This window comes from Xiphias gladius, chromosome 22 (genome assembly GCF_016859285.1).
Source record: "Xiphias gladius isolate SHS-SW01 ecotype Sanya breed wild chromosome 22, ASM1685928v1, whole genome shotgun sequence".
NCBI lineage: Eukaryota > Metazoa > Chordata > Actinopteri > Istiophoriformes > Xiphiidae > Xiphias > Xiphias gladius.
The window spans coordinates 6,933,037-6,952,099 of record NC_053421.1 but is presented as its reverse complement, the minus strand read 5'-3'; the positions used below and the strand labels follow the sequence as shown (position 1 = coordinate 6,952,099).

The window sequence follows — 19,063 nt, the reverse complement described above, 5'->3', positions numbered from 1 at the left end:
AGTCATAGCTCGTCAAGAGGGGATCTTCCTGATTAATGAAATAGTTAGCTAAGGAGACAAAGGTATCATGCTGGAGGACAATTTTCCACAACCTGGCAATACAAAAGTTGTTCTCATTAATGGTTTATATCGTCTATAACACATTAGTAAATGACTTATTTTAATATACCATTGGACTGTTTATGAGACAAAACAACAAGTAATTAATTTAGAATGAACATGATTGTTAGTTGGAGCCTTGGAGCAATGTTTATATTCACTGAGGTGGTTGAGAAAGAGAAACATCACTAAGTCATGTAGTCTGTATTGTTAAAGGACTGATGACAATATGTTTTTATGATCCGTGGGATAATCAGTCTGATACACAACACGGTTCCTATCCTCTCCTCTTCATCCAGACAAGTCTGCAAGTTAAATACTGAGTTCTTACTCATCTTAACAGAAAGGCCAGATTAACCTGTTTAACAGGCAAAACCGAGCTGCTGGGCCTTTTATTAGCCCCTGATCCCTCCCCTCCTCTGTGCATTGTGTACAGCATTTCTAAACTGGAACATTATACAGCTCCGGGTGGGCATCCGATTAACCACAGATGTATTTTGGAATCTGTTCCATGTAAGCACAGTATCAGTGGAAATACACAGTGAAGCCCTACTCATGCCCTTTTGAATGTCACTCATAAACCATTTAACTTTGTACACAGACACCCAGTACATTACCGTTAGCAATTTTTGGTAAGAGAAGCTTATGAGAGGAAAGTAAGTGCTTATTTTCTTGCGTGAATCTGTCTGTCTGTAAAAAAAAGCCAAAATCTTAGACGATATAGTTGAATATATAGTTTTTATGTATCAAACGCGAACAAGACAGTCATGCAAATTTTATTGACGGGATCATTTTAGATTGTAATCACAGCAATCACCTGACTGACTGTACACACACTGTTTTACCTGCTCAGCATCATTGTGCCCGTTATCAGCAATCTCATCAGCACCCGAAACTCTCGCGGTGTCAACGCTGCCTTCACGTGCTGCTCGTAAGCTCCCTACTTAATGAAGGATTCATAGCGAAAAGTAAGCATGGCTGGTTAGAGGAGATGTCACCTAAGGACCTCTAACTGATTTAACAAAATAATTCAGAATAAAATATAATAACATTAAATTAAATAAGCTACAACAATGGGTAAATGCAATCCAATTAGTTGTAGGCTACAGACGCTTTTTAGTAGACAGGGCTGAGTTAATTTTTTAATGACTAAACTAGCCACACTAAATTTACTGATTGATTAATCAGATTACAATATTTGAATATCTTATGAATGTCTTTATTTAATCGTGCATTAACTATGCTTTTCTTTTGCTGACATGCGCTGTATATTAGAGGTGAAATATCCAACAATGTCAGAGATTCACAAGTGACAAATTGTCCAGTATATTAAATGAAAATGACAAAATAAAACGTAATTCTGGAACAGGCGAAAATAAATGGTCCCGGGCACAGAAAATGACACCAAGACGTAGGTGGTCTACATATTTCAGACTCAAAAGTACTCTACATGCAGAGTCAGAGACCACATGGAGAACCTCTTCACCTTTCCATTTCATGAACTTGCAACTAGCCCCCCTTCTGCTTTAAAAGACTGGCAGCACCACAAAAATGTAACTATTCATAAAGTGTGATTTACAATATTCCTGGCAACCCCTGAAGGCAGCAGCAGAGCCTCGGTTCACACTTCGTCCGAGGAGCTCACTATTGCAGCCATTTTGATTTGAAGCCGCAGCGCTGGAGAGAAATTGTCTGGAAAAGGTGGGGACTATGTTACTCAAAGCACAGTAATGATATAAGTTCCCTTCACGCGTTCCCATTTGCACGGAATATAATTTAAATGTAAAGGCACATTTTTTCCCCAGGTAAGATGATGGTGCTGGTATCTGTTAGCTTTCCTTTATATCTTAGCTAACGTTAGCTTACGTTAGCCTGGGTGAGCTTCCTTAGCCCAAAAACGTATGACCAGAAGAAGTTTAGAGGTTGGGATTTCACCGGCCCTGAATTTATTTCAATATTGTGTCAGTAATGCTACATCATAACAAATAGCTTTTGTGTCTACCGTCAACGGACGGAATGGTCCATAGCTAACTGAACTTGCTAACATACGGTTGGCTGGTCAGCCTGAGGCAACGTTAGCTCTTTACCTATGCTAACGCTCATTCTTTTCTGTCCATTAGACAAAACCCATGTGTTATGTTATAGCACATAAACCGCTCTTGTCATGTCAGCTAAAGAGGTGCTAGACGTGCAAATCAGAATCTAAGCAGCTGGCCTGGATATTTCAGGTGTGAATCCCGAGGAGAGTGATGTGGGACCAGGGAGGACAGCCCTGGCCGCAGTGGCCTCTGAGCCAGCAGCAGTGGATGCAGTCTTTCCAGCACCAGCAAGATCCAGGTCAGTAAGGGATGCCCATGCACCACGAAAGCATATTTTTTCTTTAAAAGAAACTCTTCAGGTATTCTTTGCAAATCTCAAAGAGCCTTGATAATAAGAATTTGACTAGACCTGTAACACCATCTGTATGGGTATATGTATAAATCTGTGTGTTTTATTTTTTGGCTTTGTGCAGGTCAAGTGGACTGGGCTGCTCTGGCACAGGCATGGATAGCCCAAAAGGAGTCAACAGGAGCAGAGCAGCAGAACATTCAGCCCAATGGCCAGGATGTCCCAGGCATTGAACCTGTCGGACAAAGCAACCATGGTGCCTTCCAGGGTGACCCAGCATTTGGCAGAATGTGGCAGCCAGGTACACATTTATGCACTTGAGCTGTAGGGAGTTTTTTTTTTTCCTGTCTCTCACTTACACTATTCTTTTCTTTGTATTTCAAGCCTTGTGATGTTGTCACAATATATGTCATCCATTACAGCAGCATTTATTTATTAGTTGTTTCCTTGAATATAAAATTGTGTAAAGTGCACGATACAGACTAAATCATAAACAAATTTCTCATTTTATAAAACTGTGGACCAAGGATTTATTTTCTTTGGCAAATTCAAAATCAATTATAAATCATGACACACACATATTTGTTACGGCTATATGTACAAAGCAGTTGAGCAAGAATAATAAAAAACCTGCATCGCTCACAAGGGGATTATCATTATGCATATTTTTAAGGTCCGCATTGACTGTACCTATTCACATCACTCAAGGAAGCCAACATAACAAGCTGTCAGCTAGGTTCCTTTTTCTAAATTTAAAATAACTTTTTTTGAGCATATAGTAATATCTCGATTTCCAAAAAATAAGATCTTATAATACAGTCCTAACTGTGCCACTTACAACGAGTAACCACTGAATACACTGAGAAAATGCACGAATGCAAAGATTGCTATTGGGAAGTTAAGAATTGACCAAGAATTGGTTCAAATAAAAATTGTGATTGATCTGAAAATCGATTTTTGACATGATTTGTGACCTTTTAAGAGAGAGGGCTCAAATAGATATAAAATGTCTGAAACAAAGTCCATCCTGGAAATGTGTTATCATGTCATTAAGCAGAAATTCCCTTTGTGGTTAGACAAAGATATTCATATTGCAGTGGCTTTTATTTACTCTTCAATTTTCGTACATCTTCAACAGAATGGGGAATGCATGGACAGCCCCCTCCTCCTCCACCTCCTGACCAGGCCTGGATCCCTCCAGGGTCAGGACCGATGGATGTGGTGAACCCCAGCGAGGACAGCAACAGTCAGGACAGCGTGGAGTTCAACTCTGAAGCCCACCACGGGGTTTACCCCCAGAACAGCCATGGGTATGGGGCACAGCCCGACAGCTACGCCATGGCCCCCATGGCCATGAACCAGTTTGATTATCAGGTATGCAGATGCTACAGTAGAAACTGTTGAAGCGTTTGGGTTTTAGTGTGACAACCAAGTAGCACAAGAAGGAGCAATCCATTGAAACTGTGCCGGGTCCCAGCATCTAGGTGTATCAGTCATTGCTTTCTTGATGCGGTGCAGAGGAAAGTGTTGGCTTGTTGAGGATCCAGCATGGTTTGGTATTATTTTATTAGCTGATATTGTTCTCTTTTAAATTAAACAGACTTTAAGCACAGTTACGAGTGATGGATGTATGTCAGCTAAAATAATCTGGGGAAAGACAGCAACACCACGCTCAGTGAATGCCACTTGCTGGCAGTAACTGGACCTTCTGTACTTTAAACCTTCTTTAATTTTCAGTTTGTGCTGTCTCTCCACAGCATGGAGCTGCTTCATCCTTCACCCCTGCACCCACAGGCTTCCACTCTCCATACTGGCAGGGTCCTCCTCAGAACAGACGAGATACCAGACCACCCGGGTTCAGAGACCGGCCCAGATCCCCCATCCAGCTCCCTGTTAAACAGGAGGCCCCAGCACCACTAGGTGAGTGTGTATTTACTCAACTAACAGGCAGGTATGTTATTATTAGGTACTGTTTACTACAAAGCGCCATTCTGATTTTTTTGCCATGATGATTTCACTGCCAGCCTGTCCCTGTTTGCACTATGTAAACATTTAATTTACAGTAAAATGCTTTGAACCTCTTGTCTTTCACGTTATAGTACTGTTATAACATTAGAGCAGAAACAAGTAATTGATTAACAAATTAGTTAATGAATTGATCAAAAGTTAATTGGCAACTATTTTGATAGTGGATGAAATTTTTATTAATTGTTATTTTTCAAGCAAAAACGTGAAACATTACCTTGCTCCAGCTTTTCAGTTGAAAGGATTTGACTCTCTCTCTCTCTCATTGAGCTTTAGGAAACTCTGATGACCATTTTTCTCTGTTTGCTGATATTTTATAGACCATATTATTAAGCGAATAATCAAGAAATTATTGTCAGATTAACTGTTGAGGAATATAATTGTTAGTTGCAGCTCTGTATAATATACAATATACACAGCTGCTTCATTGTGAATGTTTAACCTGTATAACTCTGTGTTTGGCCCAGATTAGCTGAGGAAACTGTCAGCATGGTAAAAAAAAAAAAAAAAAAGAACATAGCTAATTTTACACACTACTGTAATCATGATCATAAAAGCTTACAAAGGGTTGATGCATCTAAAAATGTGTCAATATATGAATAACTCCTTTTGTTTTGGAATTTCCTTCAGATGCTGTAAAAAGACGCACACTACCTGCTTGGATCCGTGAGGGCCTTGAAAAGATGGACAGAGAGAAGCAGAAGAAGCTGGAGCGAGAACGAATGGAGAAGGAACGCACAGAAATGGCAAAAGATGATGGCAAAGAGCACGAAGCAGACAAGGAGGGTGATGGGCCACGCGTGCCCCGCAAGAGTAAATTTGTAAGCAACCCATTTCTGGCCTAGACTGCAGTTTACACTTTGTGTGTTGTGTTAGCAGTGAAAGGACATTCTAGGTCATGAACTCTTTTCTCTGGCACATGTAACAGAACTGTAGCAATGATTTCCTTTTGATTAAAAATAATGCACGCTTTGCTGCTTTGTTGATTGAAACTCAGTCTTTGCTTCTGCCTGCATCAGGACAGTGATGATGAGGGGAATGATGACAATGAAGTTGAAGAAAAGACCTCCGTGAAGAAGGAGTTTTCTGTTCGGAGCCCTTCGCCTCCTGCAGAGGACAGTGAACCTGAAATGACTGAGGAGGAAAAGGAATTTCAGCTGGTCAGTTTGACCGTTTAGATCATCTCTTTTGCATGTACACTATTATAGTCGATCTAACTATTTTTGAAAATGATTTATTGAAAATAATGGATTTTCTATGTTTTTTCCCTTTGTTTCAAGATGATCATCACAAAAACGCTTCTGACAGAGATCCTTCTTGAGGTCACCAATGAAGAGATCCTGCACGTGGCCAAAGACACTCACCGGAAAGCCACTCGAGGTTTGCTTTTGTCTTTTCCAGTTTATGCATCATCTATACTTGTCACCAACACATTGTTTAAATCTGAAGAGAATCCATTATGTACATATATAATCTCTTAACATTAAACTCAATTATGCCCTGTAAACTAGGGTGATTGAGCAGCAAACATGGGAGTATGTCTGATATGCATTTTCAACCATTCTCTGCTAATGCATCAGAAGGAGAAAGGGCAGAGCAATGTTTCTCACAAACAGTATTTAAAAACCTGTTCATCATGGTATTGAAGGTCCTGCTGAAAGACTTCCTCCATTGAAGTGACTGTGCATTAGTACAGATTGGTTCTTTCCCTCCAGTCCGACTATTTGACTTGGATTGTGTGACAGAAGTTTGTTTGTTAACCTTTTCTCTCTTCTCCATTTTTTTTTGGTTTTGTTTTTATTTTTGTTTGTTTTTTCTCTTGTTACCAACGGCAGCTCTTGAGAATAGTGCTTTATCTGTGACCCCCCCTTCTCTAGCGACTCTCTTGCCTTTGAGAAAATGGCAGTATGTGTTTTAACATGTTGTTCCTGTTGTTGATGTGAATCAAAGCTCCTGCAAAACAGCTGGCACAGTCAAGTGCACTGGCTTCTCTGACTGGTCTCAGTGAGTATCCCTTTTTCTGTCACTGGGGGGGAGGGATGGAAAATATTTTTAATTTTTAATTATTAATTCATGGCGTCGGTGTTAGTAGGAACATGAGAAAAGCTGTTAACACGATATCCCACCCAAAGACACAAGTGGCATCCTACTGATTGATTTGGGTTTAGTTTTGCACTTTGATGTTAGAAGCATGCGGTCGAATACAAAGTATTTATATTATTATTGATATTAATAATATTCCTTAAGGGTTATATATATATATATATATATATATGTATTAGTTTGTTTTTAAGGGGGTTATTAATATGAAATATAAAGTTGTACAGGATAAAGTGCCTTTCATTGGGATTGAGGGGACCTTGGGTTGGGATTGAGGGGTCTCAGAAGTTGGAACCTGATTGTGAGAGTGGATCTTGGTCCTTTCCAACACTCAACAACCCGGGGGCTCTGTTGTGGCAGGCGGGCTTGGTGACTATGGTTCAGATGAGAGTGAGGATGAGGATGATCGCAGCGTGCGAGGGTCTGAATCCTCAGACACTGATGAGGAGGAGTTACGCCACCGCATCCGAGAGAAGCAGGACGCCTTCCGACGCAAAGAACGGGAAATGCAGCAGCTGCAAGAAAAACAGGCACAAGAGGCTCTGCTTGCACGTGGTAAGACATGATGTTTGTGTCTTTGCAAGTTTAAACTAGGAACACACTACATAGCTTCACTCTACTGCCTCAAAATATTTGGATCTGGTAAAAGCAGATGTGGTAATACATTGAACCAAAATAGTTTTGTTTTTTTCTCTGTTTCAATTGAAGTTGATTTAATAATTCAACAATAAAGGAAGATGTTGAGACTGTTCTGGAATTAATTAATAACAATTACAGTGTAACTAAGAGTTAAAAGATCCAACCTAGTGCCGACTTGATCTCATCTCCAACGTCACTCAAAATTACAATCATAATTAGTGCAGGAGTGACATATTGTGTTACAAACGTAAAAAACGACTCATGTTTCCTGGTTTATTTTTAACCTGAGTCTTTGTTGTTTGTTTCTGCAGAAGAGATGGCGAAGGAGAGATTGAGCAGAGAAAAGGGGGAATATGATGAGGGCCAGGTAGAGAATCCACACAAACAGGAAGTAAAAGAGAGGGAGGCGGAGCCCTTGGTTGAGCGGCGTAGATCTCGTAGTGAAAAGGAGGGTAGTGAAGGCAAGCACTCGGGTAGAGGGAAGGAGCGATCAGGGCGAGGTGGCAGTGATTCTCCAGCCAATGGTCACAGCAGCAGCTCCCCCTCCACCTCCAGCCACAGCAGCAGTCGTTCTTCATCCTCTTCTTCTTCTTCAGCATCTTCCCGCAGTTCCTCTCGATCCTCCTCCCCTCGAAGGAAGAGGAGGCGTAGTCGCTCTTCGTCTCACAAGGCTCGCCGGCGCAGCCGCAGCCACAGTTCCCATAGGCATCGCAGTGATCGTAGTGAAAAGGGCAGAGACAGGAGGAGGAGCAGTGTTGAGAGATCAGGCCGCCACAAGAAAGACCGCAGTGATTCCAGGGAGCAAAGGAGTCGCAGGAGTAGGTCCAGATCCAGAGAGAGGGACAGGGGCAGAGCCAGGGCCAGAGACAGCCGCAGTCGCAGCAGAGACAGAGACAGAGAGAAGGAGAAAGACAGGGATAAGGATAGGAAAAGGAGCCGAGAGCGCAGGGACAGCAGTCATAGTCGTAGCAGCAAACACAAGCAAAAGGCCTCCAGCAGAGACAGAGAGAGGAGGAGAGACAGGAGTCGTAGCCATGAGAAAGACAAGAAAAAGAAAGATAAAGATAGGGACAAAGAATCTGATAAAAAGAAAGAAAAACCAAAGGCCAAAGAAAAGGAGAAGGAAAAGGGAAGCTCTGTAGTTACAGAGGAGAATGGCAAATCGAAGAAAAGGAAAGAGAGTGAGTCGTGCACGGACTCTCAAAGTGATAAGCACTCCCGGCAGGATAGCAAAGCCAGCAAGAAGGGCTCCGCCAAAGCTAGCAAGAGGCGCTCAGACTCTGACTCAAGTAGATCCCCTACCCCTGAAGTTAGCAAGGAAAAGAAATCTAAGAAATCCAAACGTAGTCGCTCAAGGTCGACGGAAAAATCTCACAAGTCTGGTAAGAAGGCAAGCCGCAAACACAAGTCTAAGTCGCGATCAAGGTAGTATTCGTTTTTTTCTCTCTTTTATTACTTATTGTATGTTCTCATTGTATGTCTCATTGTGATTTCCTGGATTCCTGTTAATATATTTTCACTAACTGAAGGAAAATTATGACAATTGTTGCCTGAATGTTTTTGAAAAATTGTGAACTGCAGTCACATCTGCTTAACTGTGTAAAGTCAAGTCTGATAAATAAAGAATTCTAGTGCATAATGACAAATTTGCCATTAATGAATTTCTAACCAGTTTCATTAAGTCTCCATATTGCCCTCGGCTGCCTAAATAGAGCCTAGGCCTTGCCTAGGCACCTTGTTGAAAAGTGAAACTGTCCAGAGTAGAGGGGGGAAACTTAAAAAAAGGTCCTAGTAATGTCCAAGTGAACCAGACAATTTCATTTCTGGCTTTGCACTATGCTGACCAGGGTAGATGTGCTTCTCTAAGTCTGAAGAACAAAACTTTTTATGACGATTTATGGAGATTATTTTTCATACTCTGGTCGTATGACTGATTGGAGGGAGTATCTGTGCATGTTTGTATTTTATAGTCTGTGTGGGTAAGTGTTTTTAATGCACTATTAATGTTGTGTCCACACCTCTCTTACAGGTCAGCATCCCCCTCCCGTCGTAGCAGACGCTGAGGAGCACAGTTAACCTCTTGATCTGTGCACTTAACCATTTCAAATTCCATGAGTTGAACAGGCTTGTCTCATTATAGAGGCAGTTGTGTAGGTGAACCCCCTCTCATACATTTCTTTCATCTTTGTAAATATGTTGTTATTTTTAAAGTGTGACTGAAGAACAAGACATTTTGAATGGTAGGAGTTTTCACTTGTATTATTATGCAAAGCTTAATGAGACTTGGTGGACACTAAAACTCAAGTTGTACCATTTTAAACCATAACAGGATTAACTTTTTTTCCCCAAATATTATTGTAAAATGTCCAATAAAACAGTTTGTTCCTTGTTTGGCCTCACTGTGTCTTTGATCTTAAACCCCAGTTAACAGGAAACCACATTTCTTAACTTATTGAAGATTCATATTAGTAGATTTGTAAATCAACACGGGATCACAGGGCAGAGACCTGGTCGTGCTCCCTCCATCCTTTCAATGGATCATACTTCTCCTAGCTATGGTCTACATGATGAGGAACAACACACTTGGAGGTCAGAATGGCTGCATGCATGAAGACGTCATCCCATTCACATCAGTTCATTCACATGAAGGTTGTTCAGGTGTAATTGTAGGATGCAGGTTCGGCTGCTGACCGTTAATCTGCTGGAAACAGGGTCGTAGTTAGTCAGTTTCCCATTGGAAGGTGTAGTCCCTTTCTTCGAAGAGGCGATTATGGCACAAACCTGATGAAGGTGGCGTGAACTCTTAAAGGAGCATAATGAACCAAACAGCAGAATCTACTGCAGCTTGTTGCATAAATCCCGTAGCGAGATGAGCAGCAATGTCGGTATATGAAGATGACACAACCCTAAGTTTAAAATAATCATTTGGGATTTATTACACAATAAAACCGCTATATCATTATTTTTTTTCCACCAGTGTTGAATACGGCGCCATTCGGATCCTGTCGGCACCGGCAACTTCGGCTGTCCGACCAGTAGGAACTGAAATGTGTTTCGTTTCTGCCCGACCGGAATAGGTCGGAGCACTTTTAAGTTCCACTGAAAGACGTACGATAGTGAGCAAGTTGACAGTACCTAGCCGCAAAACCGTGCTATGACATGTATTCAAATAGGTTTGGCCGCCTCGTGTCGGGACTGTACGGCCGTAAACGGAGCGCTGTCTGCGGGGTGGTCCAGAGCGCTGCGGGCCGGAGCGGGTTCAGCTGGACCGCGGTGTCTAAGCGGCGGTCACCGAGGCTGCAGAGGAGCGTCTCCTGTTTGGAGATGCGGCATCATGCGGTGCCCTGTCAAATCAGGTACGACAGCGAGCCGGTTTGTTAACGGCACTCGACCAGGTCAGCGTCGCCGTGAAATTTGGAAAAAGAGAAAAGGTACAAATCGTGCCGCTAGCTCCAATTGCCTGTCGAAGTACAGTGTAAATGTTAATTTCGTAAGAATATTGGCATGTCGCATGAGTACCTCATGCTGCAACAAACGACTGTCTTTGTTGATTTGACTCTCGATGATTATTCATTTTTTATTAGTCTATAATAGGTCAGAATCTGGTTAAAAAGATTAACACAGTTTCCCAGAGTCCAAGTTGACCTCTTCAGTTTGTTTTTTTTTTTGGACAACATTCCAGTACACGAAGTATTACATTGTCCGTGAGATAAACATTTGGAAAAACCCGCAAAGGCTCACATTGAAGATGCTGGAACCAGCAAGCGTTGGGCATTTCTATCTCATCAGTTCTTTGGGGCTTTCAGAGTTGTAATCGGCTCTACCTCCATACACTAACTGATGAATCCACCGATCATTTCAGCACCAATGGGAGGATTTTGTAGCATGATACTAGAGGCAGAGACTTTACACCTTATGGCCCCAGAGCATTTTCCCAGCCTTCTATGCCTCATTGGTTGTAGGTCCCCCCTTGTGTTAATATGATGTGCAGCTGTGGATAGCATTTATTTGTCCCCGTCTGTTTTTCTATGTGTAGCACTCGGTCATCCTCCCAAACCACAGTGGACCCCGATGAGGTGAGGAGGTTCCAGCTACTGGCCGGCAAGTGGTGGGATGAACAGGGTGAATTTGCAGCTCTTCATGCCATGAATGACCTGAGGGTGCCTTTTATACGGTGCGTGTCTGTACAAGATATAGGTTTCAGTTTTTATCATATTTATGTCATGCAAAGATGGCGTGCCAAAGTCACAGTCAGCACAGGTCGACGGCAGAGGCATCGAGCATTTGTGTCAAAATATAACCTGCAGCAGAGCTAAGTCTTGTGGTATTTGAAAGCAAAGCACACATCAGGGATACACTGAAGCAACAGAAATCTAAAGTGACAGGATCCTTTCAGACAGAAGCCCACTTTCAGCCACACCCACTCTACATACTGAATGTTTTGGGGGCTGGCTGCAGTTGTTTTTGATTGTTGGGGCCACGCATGATAATCATTACATTAGCAATCCAGCCAAGAGCCCACCGATGCGCTCCCCTTCCCCCTCGGTGGTCCTGTTGGTGAGGATGATGGGGCTTTATGCTGACAGTGTGACAGATCCAGTTGCCAGCGTATGTCTGAGTGTGGCTGATTGTCCTGATAGGGCTCTTCCCTTAGGGTGTGTCTAAACGAGATGTAGCAGCACTGCTCCTGCTGTTGCTGCTGTACCTTTAGACTGACAGTCTTACTGTGATTCGGTTGATGCTGTGGTACTTTGTCTCCTTCTTTGTTCTAATGCTCCATTAAGGTCTGTTCAAATGTGCGCTTGAGTTCAGCGATACAGAAAATATATTACGCAGACTTTTGGATTTTACCAAACATTGCTTTCTGTTGATGGTTGTAGACACATGCAGTCTTCTTCATGGAGCTTGTTACAGTATTTGACCGTTGCTTTCGCTCAATTTTCAAAACAGAGTTTCAGTTTGCAAAACTCATAACACCAAATTCTTTCCTCCAAATGTTGCCTTCAAAGTCTCACATAGCAAACAAAATGAGAACAAGTTAGGTAATACTCATACAGTAAATCAATCAGCAACAGAACATTCTATATGTTCTTTGCTCAATTTTGATCATTATTGCATTTTAAAAGAAAATGGTCATTATCTCCTACTTCCATTTGGAAGAAGAAATCAGGAATTATGTTGCAATGCTGCTCTCCTGGGTAATGCCAAGATACGGAGAAATGCATGTAAACACGTGTTGCATTGATTCATTGGTCTATACGCTTAGTGTTTTGCAATTTGTGTATAAGGACGGCATGTTGTGTTTAAAGGTAAGAGTTTAGAAGGTTAGTTTGGCTTTTTTGCCGTAAGAGTTTTGCATATTGAAACTCTGAAAAACTGAGCCAAAGGGACTGTAACGTACTGTAATATACACTTAGTTTGGCCATCAGAAATTTTGTTTTAATTTTGTTAGAGCCAAATATAATTTCAGATGAAAAGGAATAAAATGTAGAAATCAGAAAATACTGTAGATCTTTTTTTTTTTTTTTTTTTTGTAACTACAGATAAGTAAGTTGGAATATTTTAATCATTCCACTCAGACTGTAAGTAGCTTTTGTCAGCGTCTTTGATTGTTGTGGTGAAGCGAGGAGCTAGTTAGGTGGATGCTGCCAGCATCTAATCTAATCTTTATCTCACTGTTTGCACGAATGCTCTTGTAGCAGGGCTTTAATGAGGATGAGGTAAACCAAGGTCTCGGGCTGTTCAGCATGTTTCGTCCCTTGGGCAGACAGCCGATAGCCGGCCTGTGAGGGGAGGAGGGACGGTAGGCAAGGAGGAGCACAGGAGCAAGGTAGGGCTGAATTTGTAGCCAGAGATCAATTTGTGGTTGTCAGCCGTAGCTCATGGCAAAACGGTGGTAGTTGTGACAGAAGTGTAAGAAAAATATAGAGATCCTTTGGGACTCCAGCCTCCCCTCTACCTCCCTATGCTAAGCAGCCTTATGTAGGCTGTGGATGTTTAAGAGTACGTGCACCTTCCCTCATTCTTCTTCTCTTCAGATTAGACTCTCTGTGACCGTAACATGATGGGATTCTGTCGGACAGCAGGAGGGAGATGTGAGGGTTGCGAGATGTTTTTAATTTGAAATTTTGACTGCTCTAACTACCTGTACAGGGATAATCTGCTGAATGTGCACAGAGCGCGTCACCCTGGGAAACCCCTGGCGGGACTCAGAATACTGGATGTTGGCTGTGGAGGAGGCCTGCTCACAGAGGTAAAGTAACTTTGTGTGTGTGTGTGTGTGTGTGTGTGTGTGTGTATTTGTCTCGTGAAAAAGATGCAGACCCAGTGAGAACAAGGACGTGGTGACACAAAAATCTTTCCCCCTGCACATTCTGTCCAGTCGCAATTGTTTGAATTGCTGCCTTTCACGTCACATTCAGTCTTCTTTTCCAGACAGCAGTCTGTTGCAGTATAAGATTCTGCTCTCGCTGCATTATAGTGCCAGTCTGTTCGCATACACACCAGTGCCCGAGAAACATTCAAACGTCAGCCCAGTTCTCCCTCTCTTTTGATTTGACTGGTTGCGGTGTGGTGGATCGGACAGTCGGTCGTTTACAGTTGTTTATCTGTTTGTTAGTGTTGATAGCTGCTCGGTGAGGACAGAGCTCCCGTCTCTGCCTTCATGTGAACTGAGTACATACCAGCTGTGTTGTGTGATTTGGGAAGACAAAATCAGGTCCTGCATTTATATGGCTCTGTCACCCAGGCTGACATATTCAGACACACACACACACACGCACAAACCTAAAAAAAAGTGTCTGTTACGATTTAAACCGTGGTTGTGTCTCAGGGAGTGTTGTCAGTGCAAGTCCTCCCATCAGAAGGGATCGGCAATGGGAGGATGGAGATGGGCCCCTGGGCAAGCAGGTGCAGCTCTCAACACAGGGATGTGTTTCTACCTAGTGTCCAGAAGAGGGCACTGTAGTTCACATCCAACCACTTACGATGTCTACTCTGTCTATCATGCTGCTAAATGAGTAATGTTGCATAAAGCTGTAAAGTGTTGTGAGGACATAATTATTTAGCTGTGTTTGAGAAAACCACTTTATTGGGGTGATCCTCCATCAACTTCGTCTTTTTTTAATTTTATTTTACCGTAGCATGTTTATATCTGTGCTTCAAGTGGAAATGCTAGTTTTATTTTGTGGATTAGAGATTTTTTTTCTCCAATAGGCCACAAAGTAAAATATTCCGTAAAAGGTGGAGTGTCAGTGATGGTTACTCTAAACACGGGGGCATCACAAGATATCACTTTTTTTTTAAAATCGCCATTGTAGTTTATCTTTGTATACAAAAGAATTTAAAATCCAAGATGCTTAAGCTTCCTAAAGTATGCTGACAGTGTGTAATATTGTAGTACAATATTACGTAATTTCTCCTTAGCAGGGGTGTAAGGATTGTGTGCTTGAAATAAATGTAAGTAAAACCAAAGAGCTCATTTTATCCAGCAATGCACAAGACACGCCAGATGAACTGCAACGCTTGACAGTCACTGGAAGCCCTGGAGAAATTGTCTGTAGCTAGAAATATCTAGCCGCTGTGATTAATGGCCAACTTCACAGAAAATACTGAATATATATATATATATATATTTTAAAAGCCACACCTTCTAAGGTTAAATGATTTTGGAGTTATTAGGCAAATCCTGAAAATGTGTATAAGAATCTATTGGAAAGTATTTTATTATTAAACAGGGTCATATGGTATGGGAATCTAAATTTTAGGAATATATTGAAATTGCAGACAACAGTAAATGTAACTGGTTACATTGTGGGGAAGCCACAGACGCAACCAAGTGAGAAAAATGAATAAAATATAAAGTGCAAAGCTTTCTAGAATGTGAGTGATCCTACCTTTTGCTGCCTCACTGAGTTTTTCCCCTCAGGGACATCCTACAGAGACGCCGGAGAGACCACCATGTGTACAGAAAGTCTTTCTTGCAAATTGCAGTTAAGATGCTCTTCGCATACCTCACTCTGGATTTCACAAACACCTAGCCCTCTCTTTTTTTATTTTAACTGTATGTATGGTGTTGGCAATTGCCCTATATTGTTTTTAACAGTTTGGTGAAGCCAAAGAAAACTGTCCGAAATGTGGGCAATAAACTTTCAAACTAACTTGTCGTCCTAGTGAGGCATTTTAAAACTATCTGATGTAGAATGGATCCAGTTTTGACTTTCCCCACTCCCTCCGCTCTGTCCGCTCCCAGCCTCTAGGTCGCTTGGGGGCTAATGTGTTGGGCATAGATCCAGTGGAAGACAGCATCTGCACCGCCCAGCTACATGCATCCTTTGACCCGGACCTTCGTGACTCGGTCTCCTACCGGGCCTGCACCTTAGAGGAGCTCTCCGCAGAAGGTGAGGGGGAGCAGGAGCAGGGAGCAGGCCATTTTGATGCTGTTGTAGCATCAGAGGTGGTGGAACATCTGGCCGACCTGGAAACATTCGCCTTCTGCTGCGGTCATGTGCTGAAGGTGTGTCCCGTGGTAGTGCGTATTGTTTGTTTTTTTTCTCCCAGCTGTTAGCTCATGTCAGATACAACTGCATCAATACAGTCTGGTCCGTATGTTCATCTGAGCGTAACCAAATGTGCATATGGGGATTTTTTTTTGTGTTTTGCATCTGTTGTACGTCGCTGGGAATAGGCTAGCACGTGTTTTGATGTGTGTGGTTTGCATTGAACCTTGACAAACGTCGGTGAAAGTTGTGCATCAATACTGAGGCCAGATGATCATAATCTCCTAGGTCAGTGGGCCAGAATGTTGATGGGGAAAAAGACAGCCTAATCTTCACTTAATGCCTCTGCATTTGGCTTAGGCACAACTGGACTTTCACTTTCACTTTCTCTCTCTCTCTCTCCGGCCCAAATCGCTCATTTCTACTCTTTTACTTTAAGTATCTTGCTTCAGGGCACTTATGCAGGGAGGCTTTACTATAAATTCTTTGATTGTCTTGAATCATTTTATAGAAAAAGAACTGCACTTTTTTTTTCTTCTATCCCTTCCACTTTCTCAATCTACTCTCCTTCTCCGTCCCTTCCTTTTAAAAGTGTTAATCGTGACTGAGGTTAATTTCCAGTCTCGCGCACTGGGCTCTGCCTACTGAAAGCTGTAAATCCACTCCATAAATACCCTTGTGACTCAGGTCACCTCTCTTACCAACCACCCTGGTTGTTCCAAACTTCTTCCACTGAAGAATTACAGAGGGCACTGTGCTCTTGGGAACCTTCAATGCGGCAGAAGTTTTTTTTTGTTTTTTTGTTTTTTTTTCCTCTAGCCTTCACCAGATCTGTGCCTCGACACAGTCTTTACTCTGAGCTCTGCAGGCAGTTCCTTTGACCTCATGGCTTGGTTTTTGCTCTGATATGCATTGTCAGCTGTGAGACCTTATATAGACAGGTGTTTGTGCCTTACCAGATCATGTCCGATCAATTGAATTTAGTACAGGTGGCCTCCAATCAAGGTGTAGAAACATCTCAAAGATGACGAAGAGGAATGGGAGGCACCTGAACTAAATTTCAAGCGTCATAGGAAAGGATCTGAATACTCATGTCATTGTGATTGTCAGTGTGTTTTCAGGCTGCAACATAACAAAATGTGGAAAAAGTGAAGGTGTCTGAATACTTTCTGAATGTACTGTACCTGCAGGCATGTGTTGCCATTGTAAAATATGCTTTCTGAAGCAATAATAGTCTTTCATGCTTGCTTAACTAAAAATGTCCTTTGTCTCTGTGTGCAGCCAGGCGGCTCACTCTTCATCACTACTATTAATAAAACCAACCTGTCCTACGCACTGGGTATTGTTGTAGCCGAGCAGCTGCTGCGTATCGTTCCCAGCGGGACGCATGACTGGGAAAAGTTCATCAGTCCGGTAGAGCTGGAGCGCCTCCTGGAGTCCAGTAAGTCCTTTTAAAGAACACGCACACAATGAAATCCAGTCCTTATTTTACTAATTAACAGCATTATGTGTTAATAGTCAGCACAAGTGTTCAGTAAGAAAAAGGATGACTCATGTAAACACTGCAATCAGACTCTGGCTTACTCTAGTAAGTTTCATTCTGCTGACAAGGACTGGTTTAAAAATTTGACATCTGAAACGGTTTACATTTTCAGAATACCTGTCCTTTTTCTGCACATTCACCCCCAGGACGTTTAGCAGTTTTGGGAGGATTACAAATCACAACAGATGTCTTTTAAAAACATTAAAAACAGCAGGAGTAATGGAAAGGTTTGCTCAACACAGTTGAAACGGATTGCTGGGTTGTTGTTTTTTTTTTTTTTTTTTTTTCCCCCCCAGAAGGAAAACAAATTGCCAGTCACTGGTTGCCGCTTTTGGAGTGGCAGGACTTCCTGGTTAAATCAAGAAGGAATTTATTCCTTTGTGCATCAGATGAGAATTTCATCATTCATGGGGATGACTTCATGTCCTTTGCCATCTCTAAATTGGAGTTTAATAAGCAAAATTTAATTTTCCTCTTGCATAAACAACATATTACTAGTCATTATTTTTCCTTAAGGAATGTTAAGTAAATGAAATGTTAGTCCTTTACATAATTTAATTTAATTTTAGAAAGCTCACAGGCTGAAGTTCACTGTTGTAACCAGCCAACTGAAATCAGCTGTACTATTACTCTTTCATGTCTTTGCAGTGCCCAGAGTTTTAAAATGTTCTGTTAAAGATTTTTTTTTTTTTTAAAAGGAAAAGTTTGTCTTTTGTGTTTTTTTTCATGCCCTCTCTTCTTCAGGCTCTAACCCATCCAATTGCTTCATTCTTGTCCAGATGGTTTCTCCGTGCAGTCTGTACAAGGAATGCTGTACAACCCAGTATCAGGAGCCTGGAGCTGGACAAACAGCACCGCCATCAACTACGCCCTCCATGCTGTCAAACTGAGAGACGATCCCCAGCAGGATCAAGCAGAGGAAAGCAGCCCCCATCCAGAGGACTCCACTGCAGCTACACACAGCTGAGCCACAAGACTGGAGAACAAGTCAAAAAATGGAGGAAGGGGGGAAAAAAATAAAAAATTCAGATGTCTTGTGTGGAGTTGTAACTTCACAGAGGCCAGAAGCTGTGATGCAGCATATGAGACAGCGGTTGTCAAAGGAAAGGGACAAACAGCCTTGAGATACAATTAGAGATGTGCTGCCATTGCTGATTTGCACGCAGAGTAAAATTGCATTATGCTAATTGTTTTCAGTCAGCCTTTGCTTCACTCCGAGCCAGAGTGTCACAAATGGTTTTAGTAGTGTTTGATGAGCTGTGCAAAGCAACTGTACATCCTTTTAATTATGTCATACAGTAGCGGAGCTGTATAAACACACAGCTTCAGAATTTATGATGTTCATTTTGATCATTTTTTCAGTATATACTACACTGAATCAGCTTGGTTTTCTAGGTTGAACATTTTTGTGATTTTGCCACATCTTCTATTAAAATTGCCTTAGGAGTGAAAGCACAACAGTGAAAAACCTGATTTTTTGTTTTGGCCCTGGCCACCACTAACAAATGTGATTTCATACTGGTTTTGGCTCGAACTGGAAGCGATTATTTTTAAATGCTAAAGCCTGTAGAAGTTGTGTCCACACCGGAGAGGGGACGGGTCCCTTTCTGCTGTGGAAGTATTATATAATACAAATCATGCCCATGGCAAAAGAATAAGTCGTGCTTGTATGATGTTCTTAAAGAGGCCAATAACCAGGTTGTAAGAGCTGTGCAAAAATCATATTTTTCCTCTAATGCAGCAGGTTATAACATAGACAGCTGGGGAGCAA

At 41.9% G+C, this 19,063-nt stretch overlaps 2 protein-coding genes across 3 annotated transcripts; both read left to right on the top strand.

Annotated features, from left to right (window-relative positions):
• Positions 1-1,689: 1,689 nt before the first annotated feature.
• On the top strand, positions 1,690-9,640 carry pnisr (PNN-interacting serine/arginine-rich protein). Of its 2 annotated transcripts, none has more exons than XM_040118168.1 (12): positions 1,690-1,800; positions 2,328-2,436; positions 2,612-2,788; positions 3,626-3,861; positions 4,245-4,407; positions 5,143-5,333; positions 5,532-5,672; positions 5,793-5,892; positions 6,463-6,516; positions 6,973-7,167; positions 7,563-8,633; positions 9,281-9,640. In XM_040118168.1, the coding sequence occupies exons 2-12, from the start codon at positions 2,349-2,351 to the stop codon at positions 9,325-9,327; spliced, it is 2,463 nt and encodes an 820-aa protein (XP_039974102.1). In that variant the 5' UTR covers positions 1,690-1,800; positions 2,328-2,348; the 3' UTR covers positions 9,328-9,640. The 2 variants fall into 2 exon arrangements, with proteins under 2 accessions (XP_039974102.1, XP_039974101.1); XM_040118167.1 differs by having other exon boundaries at positions 7,563-8,676.
• Positions 9,641-10,259: 619 nt separating this feature from the next.
• On the top strand, positions 10,260-18,857 carry coq3 (coenzyme Q3 methyltransferase). Its single transcript, XM_040117753.1, has 6 exons — positions 10,260-10,607; positions 11,288-11,425; positions 13,405-13,504; positions 15,503-15,766; positions 17,031-17,190; positions 18,072-18,857. The coding sequence occupies exons 1-6, from the start codon at positions 10,411-10,413 to the stop codon at positions 18,257-18,259; spliced, it is 1,047 nt and encodes a 348-aa protein (XP_039973687.1). The 5' UTR covers positions 10,260-10,410; the 3' UTR covers positions 18,260-18,857.
• Positions 18,858-19,063: the final 206 nt, after the last annotated feature.